The 15,383-nt window shown below is 43.2% G+C and overlaps 1 protein-coding gene across 1 annotated transcript in view; it reads left to right on the forward strand.

The window, feature by feature from the left end:
* Positions 1–628: 628 nt before the first annotated feature.
* The window catches only part of APCDD1L (APC down-regulated 1 like), a 40,937-nt gene continuing 26,182 nt past the window's right edge, over positions 629–15,383 (forward strand). Inside the window, exon 1 of the mRNA XM_020815117.3 lies at positions 629–881. Within this exon, the coding sequence (XP_020670776.3) occupies positions 845–881 (37 nt within the window). The 5' untranslated portion in view covers positions 629–844. The remainder of the gene's footprint in view (positions 882–15,383) is intronic.

Genomic DNA, 15,383 nt, shown 5'->3' on the forward strand with positions numbered 1-15,383 from the left:
AGCTTGATTGCATCTTCACGCAAGGACCACGTCCTTTTATATGTTTTAATCTGCTTTCATCGTGGCGTGAGCCGCCTAGTGTGTGTGTGTGTGTGTGTGTGTGTGTGTGTGAGTGTGTGTGTGTGTGTGTGTGTGTGTGTGTGTGAGAGAGAGAGAGAGAGAGAGAGAGGAAAGCAACGGAACGAATAACTAAGGCGAGGCGTCGTCCTATCCGTCCCGGCCTCGGGTAGCCGAAAAGCTGGGGTCGGCGCGAGCCGCTCGGAAAGGGACACAGGCCAGGAAAGCAATCCGTGAACTCGGGGGTTGAGTGGGAAACGTGCTTTTAGCGCGGGGTGGGGTGGGTAGGGGGGAGAGAGCGTCCCGTCGCGAGCCCCGGAGTCTCCACCTCTTTTGGCCGCGGAACCTGCCCGCGGCCAAGCAGCTCCATTAAAACGATCAGCCGCGAGTCGCTCGCGCGTCGGGAACACGCCGTGCCGGACCATTATCGCCGCGGAGAGGCTTGCGCTGCTCGCGCCCTCTCCGCCCAGCCCGCCCGGCCTTCGGTCCCCCTGGACTCGGTCCTTTCGTCCCGTCCGCGGATCTCTCTAGCCCCCCCCCCCAATTTGGAGCGGCGACGACGGCGGCACATGGATCCCGGGCCGTTTCCTTGCCGACGCAACGCGCGCCAAAGCTGAACCTCCTTTTGATATTTCCCCCGCCTCCGCATCTTCTTTCGCTCTTCTTCTTCTTCTCCTTCCTCTCGCCAGCAGCACGTTTGCAACGCGTTGGCTGGTTTTTTTTTTTCCCCCCGGCGGGTGACCCGTTTGCAAAGATCTCCTCCGCACGCGGGGGCCGGACGTTGGCGATGCTCCGATCTTGTTGGCTCGTTGGGCTCCTGATAGGTAAGAGTCACGCAAGGGTTGTTTTTTTTTTACTTTTTCTTTTGGCGGGAGAGTGGAAGGATAGACCCGAGGTTGCTTGGCAATGGTAAGCGGGCAAGAGTTGCGGTTCAGATGACTGTCAGGGCTGCATCTGTTCTGGAAGGCTGAGGAGTTATTAATTCATTCGTATCAGTGGCTTCTTTCTGTAAGGCCACCTGATCGTGGAAAGGTTTCTTAAAACTACTCCGAGTACTACCTGCTGGATGCCTTCGCCCACTAGAAGTGTCGGGAGTTGTAGCGGAACAGAACACGCCATGGGCAGGTACACACGTGCAGAAGGAAAGCTTGGTTCCAGATCACGTCTGAAGAGGTCCTGGGAGGGAAACGCTGGTTACTCCCAGGAAGACATCCTCCAGACCATACTTAACATGGAGTGCTTAGTCGTCGGAATGATTAATAGCACAGCTGTAGGTATGGCTACTGAAAAGGGTGGAAAGGATGGTAGCCGAAGGCCTTGGCGATCAAGGACACTTAGTTCTGAGTAGGCGTATAAAGGGTTGCGCAGTAGCAATATTCCCCCCCCCCCCCCTTTCCCTTCAATGTGTTTTTGAGGCTAAAGAGGGATCCATGTTAATGAGGATGCGGTTTACTTGGAAAGTGGAAGTAATTCCAGATTCCTTTGAATTATACAATTGTGTGCCCGTGTGTGTCTTGTTTGTCTGTGCACGCACCCTTTTTTAGAGGTGCACTGAGAATGAAGAATAATCTTATGTTCCGAGATTACAAAACAGTGAGAAAACTGTGTTCGCATTATATATAAAGGCTGGCAAGATTGAACTCTGTTGATTCATCTCAAATAAACGCTATACAGTATGTATTTTTGGTAATTTTCACCATCTGTATTCCCAAACCTGTACCCTCATAAAAGAGAAAAGGGGAATGGTTCAGTCTTTTAATACACTTCAACATTGAGGTTTTGAAGAGGGCAATGAAATCCGTGAAAAGTTTATATCAAAATAAAACTTTTTAAAGTTTTTTTTTTCTATCTTAGTATTGCAATCAGCCAGCAGGAAATTACCAAGTTAGAACTACAATCAGTTGATTTGGTGTGTGCTTTTTTTTTTAAAAAAGCAGCCCTTCTCTAAAATACAGTACTTTCTCTTCTGTGTGCTTTGTCCTTCACTCTCCTTGAGCTTTGTCAAGATTTTTTCTTTCTTACTTACTTACTTTTTTCTTTCTTTCTTTATTCTTCTTTATTTTGAAAGGATGCATTGTTGCAATATTGCACCCTTGGGAATGTGGGAAGTCATCTACTAAGTAGCAGATTGTGCAGGATGAAATTCATCTACAGTATCTCCAGATTAGATCAAGCCGCCTGAACAGGCGAGAGAAGCAGGAGGGTTTGTATGTCTCTGACCCTTCTCTGGCTGCTTTCTCAAAGTTCCATGTAGACATGCTGCCTAAAAGCATGTCTACATGAGCTTTGAGAAAAATCTCTAAAATTTTGCCTTGAACACCAGATGTTATGGGAATGGAGATGAAATGCTTAAGGAGAAGACACTAAGCTACACAGAAAGCCACTGCTACTTTTTTCCCACATTTTAGGAATAAAGGTGAATTCTGCATCAAAGCCTGGATGAACTCTGGCAAAGTTTTAAGCCTTGACTTCACCCAGGATGCATTAACCTGTTGTAGCTTACACAACAAAGGGTCCTTAAAAATTTGCTGCTTTATTGTGGCATGAGTTGTTTTAGGGAAGAGTCTGCTTCGTCTTGACCCAGTTAATTTTTCCAAAGGTGGAGGAGATAAATACACACACATGCCTTATCTTTCTGGAGAAAATATATTTGGGCATTGCTTTTTTTGCCTTTGGAAGTCCCAAGTCGCTGATCACTCTGATGACAGATATTTTTCTGGAACAAAAGGATTACGGTGCACTCATGCACATGTGTTAGGGATCTGCTTCTATTTGCCATGGCGGGGAGTTTACGTGGAGGAGCCAGCACCAGTCTCTTAACAGCTAATAAAAGATCACAGTTAATAACTGAGGAAGAGCTGGCTGCTGGCTTTAGCCAGGCTCCTGAAGTCAGTGCCGATCTCAGCGGAAGGAGACTGGAAGGAGGGCTTTTTCTTGGCTTTACCAACCTCTCTGCTCCCCGACTCACTGGCCAATATTGGTCAAATTTAACCAGCAGGGCAGTCATCTTCATGAACTGGAACCTTCCCATTGCTTTGATTTGGGGATTAGTCCTCTCTCCCCCCCCTTCAACTCCTGCTCACTTGCCATGTTTGCAAGGGCTGTTTGTAGCTTTTGAACCTGTGCATGCAGATTCATTTATGGCATTTTTCAAATGGCCTAATAACCAAGGGTTCTCTTGGCAGGGTACAGGTTAAAAAAACATCAAGTACAAACTATCAATAAAGGAAATCAGATGAAAAAACAAGATGAAGCTAGCAGCAGCAAGGATTTTAAAAAAGCAGTACAGGTGAAAGAAAGGTAAACACCAGCGGCAAGAATTTAAAAGGTTGCAGAGAGCGAAAAGCGCTAAAAGAGGTGTACACAGAGTCTGGCCCGTTTTAAATGAATATATTAAAGAGTGTAGTGTATAGGTAAAGGGAGGGCAGTCCGCAAATTGGATGTTAACACTGAAAAGGCCACTGATGGATCTGCCCGACATGCCTTGTTTGATTGTACTGTAGCAGTTTTGACACTGGAACAAAGAGTGAGCCTTGTTTGAAGCCCTTAAGATTTTTTAAAAGGTATTTGCCTTGTTAGGTCAATATAGAAGGATATGTTACTTGGGAAACCTGGCCCCAAGCTATTGAGGGCTTTAAAGGTGAAGTTACGGCTCTGCCATTAACATTCTCAAAAGTTTTATGTCCCCATGAAAACAGCTTCCATTTTTCTGCCACATTCTAAAGGTCCTCCAGAAATTCATTTGTTTGTACTTCTGAACTTAAGAGTAATATTACAAGGCAGCTGAGTGTGATGCCTTTGTTTCTTTCTTCTTTCTGTTACACTTCTTCCCATCTCTCTGCAGCTTCCCTAGCTGCCCACCCTTACGAATCCAAAAAAAGTCCTATGCCAGAGACTATTTTCTAGTGTAATGGAAGTGTGGAAAAATGGGGAGGTGTATGTGACAAAATGTGCATCGTACTCTTTCCTTTTTCCTTGGCACCCTCACTTTCTGTGTGCGAGAATAACTTTTCAATGACTTAGTAATTCAGAACGCGAAGATTGCAGATATAGCTTTACCCTCTGTTTGAAAACTAGGCCTTGTTTTTGAGTGTCATTTAGTGATGCGCTTAGGGGCATCGCTTATCTCTACAAATATGTCTCAGACACTTCAGCTGCCATATTGGATCCTTTGTGTTGTGTGCACCGCCATCCTGATTCAGTCTAAACTCCAGACTAGCAGTTTAAAGTTATATTTTAGAAAGGCTGATGTTTGTAGCTTTGTTTTCATTTCGTCTTTGGTGCACAGTGAGAACAAGTGTCTTGGGGGCTGTAAATGCCTGACTGTAGATGAGGCATTTGTTACAGGACATTTTAAGTGCAGTCTGTGCTGTTCAGTTCTCATGGGGTTGGGAAGCAACACCTGGCTGTTGCCCAGACACAGCAGATATCCAGCTGTTGTTGCTGAATTTGTACAGTTGTGATTTCAGCTCTATCATATCAAGATAAGAGTGGTCTTTGTTTGCTTTAATGTTCTGAAAAAGGAGGGCAAGATCAAGAGTCCAGATGGAAGACTTCGTTGCCTCCAGATGTGGTTAACTTTTAATCCCACCTTAGCCCCTGGTGGCATAGCAGTGATGAAGGAGGATGGGAGTTGTAGTGCTTTGGAAACCTAAACATACATGCTGCTAGGACACTGATTACTGTAATAGAGACTACATCCATATAAGTTATTTTTTTAAAAAAAAATCTGATCAAGCATGAAATGTGATCAAGTAATTTATGCAAAGGAGGAAAATGCACTGAAATTATAAACCTGACTCATTATGTTTTCAGCAGCTGGTCTGTTTCATCAAGGATGAAAAACCTTAAACTGGTGGTGGTAAACCAATCTAACAACAGCAGTAACAACAATAACAGTGTGCTTCAAGGTGCTTCCAACTTATAGCAACCCTTAGAATACTCAGAAGTGGTTTACCATTCTCTTTATCTAGAGGGCACTCTGAGACTGTGCCATTAGCCCATGGTTACACAGGTTGGTTTTTCTCCTGGGAAGTACAGTGAGGAATCAGAATCCCAGCCTCTGGCAGATACCGTAGTGAGCTATGTAGCCAACCTTACGCCACGATGGATAGATTTCAAGCAGTTAGGAGGGTGATTTAGAATATGGAGGCTAAGAGCAAGGCTCAGTTCATTCCTTTGCATCTTGCCTGTACAACATAATTGCTCATTCATATGTAGCAATGCATTTGGGAATGCTCAGGGAAAATCCTGAGTGGGCTGTCTGAATGTGCTATGAATGTGGTGTATGCAAACATGCCCTGAGTCACATAAAATACTCTGTGTACAGCTGGTCATCTGTGAGTCTGAGACTCTCCCCCCACCCCAATCCATCATCATTACAATTATTTTTATGTGTTTCACAAAGTAGTATATTTTAAAAGTGCTCATTTCATAGAGTTTACTATCCAAAATTTTCCAGGAGGGATGATAGATAGAATAGGGTAAGAGGGTAGTGTGGCTAACTGCAGGGAGAGGGTACGTTCATTTCAGTGGCATCTACATAGGGTTAATTTTAGTAGATTCGTGTTTCCTAGCCTGGCACTCTCCAGAGGTTGGATTCTAACTCCTGTCTTTGGGGGTGATGGGAACGGCATATGACATTGAGAGTACCTGATGCTAGAGTAGTTGTACTGAAGGTGCCCTAGAAGAGGTGGATTGTAAGGAAAGCTTTGAAGGAAGAGAGAACCAGCAGCATCTAAGGGGCTGATTACATGGGCTTGGAATGCTGCAGGGACAGGCAGGTGCGCTGTTAAAGACAGCTATCAGACAATATCTTCTCAGAGATTTGCTACCTGCACCTTTCTGGCCCCTCTCAAGGGCCTTCTGTTTTTCTGGTGTACATAGGATGACTCTGGTTTGGATCCGTTCCAGTGTGGGTAATCACTAGAACCAATCAATCTAAAGCAAGCCTTCCGGTTTCAGTTTGTCAGTATCATGAAATGGCTTAATAAGCAAGCCACTTCAGGATATCAGCAAATTAATCACCTACCTTGTCAGGAAAAGTGACATATATATTGTGTGTGTGTACACACACACACACACACACACACAGAGAGAGAGAGAGAGAGAGAGAGAGAGAGAGAGAGAGAGAGAGAACCCTCTTTTTTTGGCCTCACCTTAAAGGGCCAGTTGAGAAGCCAACTGGCAGTGGCTTCAGCTGCAGGCAATTTCTCAACCAGTCCTTTAAGAAGAAGGCAAAGAAAAGGTGGGTTTTTTGTTGTTATTGTTGCTTTGCCAATATCGTGAAGTGGCTCTCTTATTAAGCCACTTCTCAGTATTGACAGGAGCCATTTCCACGTGAACACTCAGATTTGATTAGATCGTTCTAAGCAAGCCTTACTGCTCCCACAGTAGCTCACTCCCTGTTACTAATGTACTCTAAGCCAGGGATAACCAACATCTGGGAATCAGCGGGAGGTACATTGCTATCCCCACATCCATGGTGACCGGACGCAAGGCCTGCCTTGAGAGCACCAGTGAAGCTGGAGTCACAAAGACCATAGGTGAGGCTTTATCAAGATATGAAATAAGAGAAAGAACCATAAATCCTTCTCAGGCTGGGCTGTAAATGGAGATGGAATTGCAGACTTTGTAGTGCTGGTACTGAATATTATTAAAGAGATGTTGTGATGGCTTAGATCGACATGTTTAGATTTATGATCCTCTTGCCCTTAAAGTTCAAGCACTTAAAGAATTTTTATTCATTGGGGTGTTTTGTTGATGTTTTCTTTGTTTTTGATAGCATGTAGACATGACCACTGGAGTGTGGTGGCAGATGACTTAAAAATAATAAGGCTTAGAAGAGCAGGCAGAAGAAGTTCCCAAGCTTCGCAAGGTGACATTTAAAGGCTGTTGACCACATTCAGAGAGAAATGAGTGTGGATGCAAGATCAAAGATAGTACTATGTGAAGCCAAATGCAGCCATCCAAGAAGATAGTTGGTGGCTGGACTTCGTTGCCTCACACTTCGTTTTGAGCGTTAGATCTCTATTGGAGAATTTAAACAAAAACATAATCAGAGAGTGGCAACTTATGGACAAGATAAGATGTTATGCTTGAAGTGGGCATCCTTGGAAGGCTTGTTCTGAGGTTACCTTTCTTGGCCTGTATGAAACGTAACCTTTTTCATCTTAGGGGAATGATTTTTATCTTCCTTGCAGAGTAGGGATTATTGTTCTCCCTTCCAGCTTTCTGTAATGCTGTGGAGTCTGTGTTGATTCCCTCTCTCCCTCATCTTGCACAGAAATTACAGGCCAGTATTGTTGATGGAGCAGAAAGAGGATAGGTCTCAACTATATTGGGAGGAAGGCAAAGAGTAGTTTGTAGTCTACCACAACCTGAGTCCCTCCTGAAGTTTTTGTACTACACTCCCATTTGCCTTACCTACCGTAGCCAATTGTAAGATATGATGAGGGCTGTAAAACACAACAAAAGGGGTGGGAAGAAAACCCTCTGTATGTAAGTAGATGGGCACAAACTGGATTCGGTGGCTCGTCCTGGTTCCTCTTTGGCGCTTCCAAGCCCCACCTCTTCGGAGTCAGCAGCCGGAGGAGGCGTGCCCATCTCTAGTACACCGTTCTAATGTAACCTTTCTGTTGAAAAGCTAGTGTTCTGCAAGGAGAGAACAGTGTGACAGAATTGCAAGATGCTTCTTGTGTTCCAAAGTGGCATAGTCCCTAGATTTATCTTGTGTATGTGTGAGTGAGTGAGTGAGCGAGTGAGCGAGTGAGTGATTGAAAGAGAGAGAATGTGTATAATTTTTGTTTACGTCTCCCTAGGTTCATTAGAACTTACCTCTCCTTAGGACTGGAACTTGGGATGTGCTGTTCAGGTTTAAAAACAAAACAAAGTAAAACAAACTTTAAATCCCAGAATTCTCCATTCTAGAGGTTATACTTGCCAGACCCATACCTACATTGTATTCTGCTGGAGAAAGGTGGGGCTGGAAGGTTTCATGGCCCAGGAGAGGCTGAACTCTGGTCTAGCTGCCTGTTAGAAAAGAACGTTGTCCTGGTTATTGTTGAGAGTTGCTTGATTGCAACAATAATCTTTACTTAAACAAATGAGAAATAAGACCTGCAACAAAATGTTACAGCATGGAGTAGCAGTGGTGGTGCCATACCCCTCTCTAGTAGGATGGCCAGAGGCAGAAGAGGACACAGCTTCTGCACTTCTTAATGGTTGTGAAAAGGAGAGCGTTCCAGCAGAACACATTCCATGATGAGTAACACCTCATTTCCCTCCATTCTTGTCTGTTAATAGTGCAGAAACATTGCCGTCTTTTGCATTTGGCCACCCCACACTCTTTCCCGTCTTGTTCAGTTCTTTCTACTGTGGGCAGGTAGTATTCTCTCCTTGGTGAGCTTGCTGAGGTCTTATTGAGCATTTTCAGGGTCTTATGCACTTGAAAGTCTTCCCCCCCCCCCTATTAATGCATTTAAAATCATCATCACTAACCTGACTGCTGGTACCGCATGGATGGGTCATTTGGACTGCATGGCAGCAGTCTAGACACTTGAAGAATGAGCTCAGTAGGTATGATATCAACTCTGCTTCGGAGGAAATTGGAAAAAATCCTTGTAAGCAAAGCTGGCTTCCAAACTTTGTTCTGCCAGATGCAGCCTCCCAAAGAGCAGTGTTCCAGCACTGGATTTCTTCCTAACAATTTCTGGCTTTTGGAAATCTCCTTACTCATCAGTCTGCGCTTGTGGAGAAAATATAGAAACCACAATATATTTGTATCGACCCCAGTCTATTTTATCTGAATCCTGTTTTTATCTGTATCCCTATATTTTGTACAATCCATGAGCTATCATTAAAGAGCTGTTTCACGTCATAGGATCCATAAGGAGTACATTAATCTTTGGCATTTTTTTTCCTACTTCAGATATGTTTTCAAAAAGTACAGAATAGATGATTTTAAAAAAGGTACGGTCCAAATTAAACATCAATACCAGCTGGAGAGTATACCATTTGCTTATTAAATGTGAACTGTTCAGGATTGTTTTGTTACACCCTTTGCCACATAAAATAATTATGCACAATGGTTAATATTAACCCAGGTTGGCTAAGCTGCTTTCAGACATAAACCCCAAAGCATCAGGCAGCCCTATCAGTTCCTTCATGTTGAGGCAGTCTGGATTGCATCAAAGAATATTGATGCAGTACACTGGAATTTCAATGCTTTAATGAAAGGTTAGGTTGAATTTTGACCACATTTCTGGTGACATTTCCAAGAAATTGTGGTTGCTCAATAACCAAGAGACCAAGAATCGACAAGCGGTAACTTAGTATTCAGAGAAATGAGATTTGTTATTATTATTATGTAGTGTGTGTGTGTGTGTAGGTTTTCCATCCATCATCACAGAAATATGGTACAACTCCGTCATTCTTTACTGGACTCCCTTGTGAGACTTGAAATTTGTCAATGATAGATGAGTATTTGGATTTCAAGGAGATGTAGAACAGATATATATATTCAGCTCCCACAGAAGTTAATGGCTTGAGATTAGCAGTGCCTAATTTCAAAATTCCAGGTTGTTTTCTGTGGGTCTGGTGTCTCCCTGCAGGATTGCAGCGTTCAAAATGGGTTAGAAGCTGCCAGCTTGTTTTGGCGAGAGGGGGGATTTTGAATCAGAATATAATTTTTCTCCCAGGAGATTTCATGGACAGAGCATGACCTCATTTGTTTTGTTTTGTTTAAATCATTTGTTTATCGCTTTTCGACTCGGCAGGACACGCAGAAGGATTGACCAATAGATTAAAATTATTAGCAGCAGATTTAGAAAACAAACAGTTGAGCAGATATAAAACATTCATTAAAACCAGATCTATGCATTCTGTAAAAACCACTTTTAAAAAAGTAAGTCATTTGTACAACCAAAGGCCCTTTTGGAACAACAGTTAGCTGAGTAGCAATCAAACTAAAGAGGAATCTTGGCTGTTTATTGGGTTTATATTAGTAATGTAAGCTTTCGTGGATCACAGATTCTTTCTGTAGATTCAGTGAGAAAAAATGTTCCTCTTTTTTGTGTGCTCCCTAAATTTGGCCACCGTAACTACGCTAATTGGGGAAGCTGGAGTGAGGATGGTGTTGAATGAGTGTGTTTAATCTATTTACTAGGATGCTGCGCCAGCTACGGCCTAGTCTGGGAAGTCGGGCCTTGCCTCACTTATCCCACCTCCAGTGACACCTGGGGTGGATTACAGGCTGTAAACTCAGTTTTACATCCACCTGGATGTGGGTGGGGCAAGGTGGTCTAATCATGTGACACCTGTCCTGCATCAGCTGCGCTGGTTACTCATCCATTTCCAGTCTCAGTTCAAATAGCTTCTTTTTTCTTTTAAGCTTTACGTCACTTGGGTCTAAGTTGTTTGAAGGACCAGTTCTGCCTTTACCAGCTTGTGCACATATTAAGATCAGGAACAGAGAGATTTTATCCTTGCTCTCCTTTAAAGTGGGTAAGCAGAGGAAGGTATATGAGAGAGGGCCTTTTCTGCAATGGCCCCACATTGCTGAAACGGACTGCTTTCTGCCAGATTCCATCATGCTAAGCTCTTCAGGAAAAGCGTAATTGTTTTCACTGGCATTTCCTTATGTTTTCCTAGAGGACTCTTGAAGTTTTAGCCTTGATTGTGTTTTAGATTCGGGTGTTTTAATTGCAGGTGTTTGCTGATTTTATTAATTGTTGCTGTTTTATTATTGGATAAGATTTTGTTGTCTTGTTGTTTAAATCACGTGGGCTGCTTTGGGGGAGGTTTTGCCCACCAAGCCTAGAAAGAACAACCACATTGTCAGCCTGCAGAAGTTACAGTTGGTCTCTCTCCACACACAGAATATTGTAGCAGTAACCATATAGGGTGGTGCTGTCAATTTTTTAGTGGTAGCATTGCAAAGTAGCATTGCAAGGTTGACTCAGCCTTCCATCCTTCCGAGGTCGGTAAAATGAGTACCCAGCTTGCTGGGGGGGCAATGTGTAGCCTGTATAATTAAAAAAAATTGTAAACCGCCCGGAGAGTGCTTGTAGCGCTATGGGGCGGTATATAAGTCCAATAAATAAATAATAAATAATAAAGTAATTTTTAAAAAATCTTAGAGGTTTCTTCAAAACAAAAACTATTCAAAGCAGTATGGGCAGGGCTGGATTAAAACAACTGGAAGCCCTAATTTACGAAATTCAAGTGGCTTCATAACATTATGCAAAACAATGGTCGTGATGAAAAAAATGTGCAGCAGCAAGATTGCCTGTAACATCAGCTTTAAAAAGAAGAAAAAGATGCTCCTTGAGCATATAGCGCCTTTTAATTGTGTGTGATGACGTACTTTTTTATTTCAGTGGCTTTTAGATGATTATTTTCAGTGCTTTTTAAAATGTGATCATTTATTTAACATTGGTTTAATAGAGTAATTTGTTATTGTTGTTCTTTGTAGCTGTATTTGCTTTTAAAATTCATGTTGTATGCTGTCATGAGTCCCTTATTTATTTTATTGTATGAATGAAAGAAAAGCGGCCTTGGATTCCCTCGCCACCGCACCGGCGAGGCACCTGGGAAGGATAACATCCCTGCTGAAGTGCTGTAAAGAGATCATCACCACCGAGCTATATGAAATCTTTTGTCTTTGCTGGGGGGAAGGTGGAGTACCACAGGACATGAAGGATGCAAACATTGTCACATTGTATAAGAACAAAGTAGACAGGGGTGACTGCAATAACTACTGTGGCATCTCTCTTCTCAGTGTTGTAGGGAAGCTGCTTGCCCGTGTTGTGCTGAAGAGGCTCCAGGTGCTTGCAGACAGAGTCTATCACAGTGTGGATTTCAAGTTAATAGATCCACAAATGACATAGTATTTTCCCTCAGACTGTTGCAGGAGAAATGCAGGGAACAACAACAGCTACTCTTTGTGGCTTTTATAGATCTCAATAAGGCCTTTGATTTGGTTAGCAGGGACGGCCTTTTTAAAATACTTCCCAAGATTGGATGTCCACCTCAACTCCTTAACATCATCAGGTCCTTTTATAAGGAAATGAAGGGCACTGTAGTTTTTGATGGCTCAACATCAAATCTGAAGTGGAGTGAAACAGGACTCTGTCCTCACACCGACCCTGTTTGGGATCTTTTTTTGCTGTCATGCTGAAGCATGCCTTTTGGAACAGCAACAGAAGGTGTCTATCTCTGGAATAGATCAGATGGAAAGTTCTTTAATCTCTCTGAGAGCGAAGACCAAAGTCCAGCTGAAATGCATGCGGGACTTCCTCTTCGCCGATGATGCAGCTGTTGTTGCCCATTCTGCTGAATACCTCCAACAACTCATGAATCATTTTAGCAAGGACTGCCAAGACTAACAATCAGCCTGAAGAAAACATAAGTCATGGGCCAGGGCATGGACTCACCTCCCTCTATTACCATCTCCATGCAAGAACTGGAGGTTGTTTATGACTTTGTGTCAATGATCTCTGACACTTTCTCCCTAGATGTCGAGGTGCACCAACCAACACCTTGGCAAACCAGCTACCGTGTTCTCTAGACTCAAAAAGAGAGTATGGCTTAATAAGAAGCTGATGGCATATATAGCAAGATCCAAGTCTATAGAGCCTGTGTCCTGTGTCCCTCCTGTACTGCAGTGAGTCCTGAATACTTGGTGCCCGGCAGGAGAGGAAGCTGAACACCTTCCATATGCGTTGTCTCCAACACATTTTTGGTATCACCTGGCAGGACAAAGTTCCAAATCGAGTAGTCCTAGAACGAGCTGGAATTGTTATCATGTATACATTACTGAAACAGCGACGTCTACGTTGGCTCGGGCATGTCATGAGAACAGCTGATGGTTGGATTCAAAAAGATCTCCTGTATGAAGAATTAGTGCAGGGAAATCACCCCAGAGGGAGACCCCAGCTGCAATACAACGATACCTGCAAGCGGGATCTGAGGACCTTAGGAATGGACCTCAACAGATGGGAAACCTTGACATCTGAGCATTCAGCCTGGAGGCAGGCGGTGCAGCATGGTCTCTCCCATTTTGAAGAGACACTTGTCCGGCAGGCTGAGGCAAAGACGCAGTCCTAAAACCAACAAAACCAGGGAGCTGGACAGGGGACAGATTGTATTTGTCTTCAGTGTGGAAGGGATTGTCACTCTCGAATTGGCCTTCTGAGCCACACTAGACACTATTCCAACTATTCAGAGCATGTTACCATAGTCTCTTGAGACTGAAGGATGTCTAATCCTAATGAATGAAATCAAACAGTAAACAAACAGTAGGTTTGTTTCCACTAAACAAATTAAAACAAAAACGAACAAAGACCATAAAACTATGAAAACTGAAGAGCCAGGCTAGCTGGAGGAGATGGTTGATATAGTCAACACAGCTTGAGGGCACCAAGCTGAAGAAGGCTTAGGGCTACTGAGATGGATCAAGCAGTGGCTCACTATAGGGCATTTTTATGCCCTGCGCTTTTAAGCCTCATGGCTGTGCTTAGCTGCTTGACTGCTTAGAGTAGGACTGATGGTGGAAGTTCTTTGCATCTGATTTTTCCCATCAGGGAAATAGCTGTATGGGATAAGATTTATGTGGCCAGCCCAACCATGTGATTTAGGAAATGTACACTAGTGATCTAGTGTACAGAGATCTACACACAGTACAATACATTGTTATGGGATCACTCATGGGAAAATGTCTCTAGCACCAGGAGGTTAAGCCTACCTCTTGTTGGAAGAATATTTAGCACTTTCTTTTAATGGGGAAGGGTCTTAGTGCATAGTCAGTGTGTTTGGTGTGCATAAACTTCCAGTCTTAATTCCTTGCATCTCCCAGGCAGATTTTTCACTGAACCCCTCAAGAATCATTGGCATTCAGGGTAAACTTTGTGGTGAATGTCCTGCAGCTCTCCAATCAATTTTTGCACCATTCCCTAGCATCTCCCAGAAAATTTAATATTAAAAAATTGCAGCCAAAAGCAAGCTGCAGATTGGCAACATGGCTTCCTTTCTGTGACTCTATGTTGTATTTTTCTTCTGATGTTAAACATTATTTTAAGTGAATGCTAACGTAGGAAGTGCAAGGAGCTAGCATCTGTTACTAGGCTGCTTTATATGTTCTACTAAGTAGAACCTGGAACCATGAATGCATAAAAAAATGCTCCAGTCCTTCTACGGTAGGATTAATGTTTTACGTAAATAATGGCTGAAATCCAGTACTAAGTCACAACTAAAGTAGGCCCATTGAGTCAGTGGAACTTATGGACTAGTTGACTCACCAAATCTCCACTGATTCCGTGAGTCTGCTCTAGTTGCAGCCTCCTACTGGATTTCAGCCTTGTGTGTTTTTGTAACATCAAATACTAGGGTGAGTGGCAGGTAGCTGTTTCTTTTAACAGGAGAATGCCTTGAAATTCATAAGCTCTGCAACAAAACAGACAGAAATTTGAAGCTATACACTCCAATGGGCTATGATTTTTTTTCTTCTTCTGTGTGCATGAAGTGGAATGCTTGATGTGGAATGCTGGCAAGCTTGTTATGATTGTTTATTCTTCATTCTGCTATTTTGCTCAATATGAAATGGACTTTTTATTTTTCTGTTCCCGAATGAAGCTTGGCTTCTTTCTTCTTGCTGCTCTGCGGGGGGTGGTGGTGGTGGTGGTGGTGGAATCAGGCCACCTGGATAAGACAAATTAAAAATCTAAATGACAGCTTGTATTTGTGGTGAGGAAGTCCTAAACATTGTTATAATTTGAAGGACCAGAAGCTCTGTTATTAGATTATGCGGAGGGCAGGTTGAACGTCAGCTTTAATTTGGGCGTCTGTCGGTGGCATTCGGGGGAACTGGAATGCATCAAACGCTGATCTGGGCTGGCAGGCAAAACAGTAGGTTGAAATTTCAAGCTATCTAAAAAAGAAACCACACCCTAACAAACATTCCCAAAAGAAATTTGCAAAAGAAAAAGCCCCAGCCTATTGAGTCAAAGCCAGATCTGTGCTTTGACTGAACAAGCATCCCCCAATTCCGTCACAGCTAGTTGAGAATCAACATTACACATGCCACCCTTTCTCCTTTATTTTGGTTCATGTCTCTCGGGCTGTGGCATGTGTCAGTTAAATAGCTTTCCAAGCACATTTTTCCTTCTAAGATGTCTTCTGTCATGGACTGCGCAAAATGCCCTTTCTGTGTTGATTAAGTCTCTCTTAGCTTGGCATCCTCCATGAAAGGGACCTGATGACAACAAAATATCTTTTATCTCAGATCCCAACTGCTATCAATCGGAGTAAACAAACCAGGCTAGATGGAC

Source organism: Pogona vitticeps, chromosome 4, assembly GCF_051106095.1.
Source record: "Pogona vitticeps strain Pit_001003342236 chromosome 4, PviZW2.1, whole genome shotgun sequence".
Lineage (NCBI taxonomy): Eukaryota > Metazoa > Chordata > Lepidosauria > Squamata > Agamidae > Pogona > Pogona vitticeps.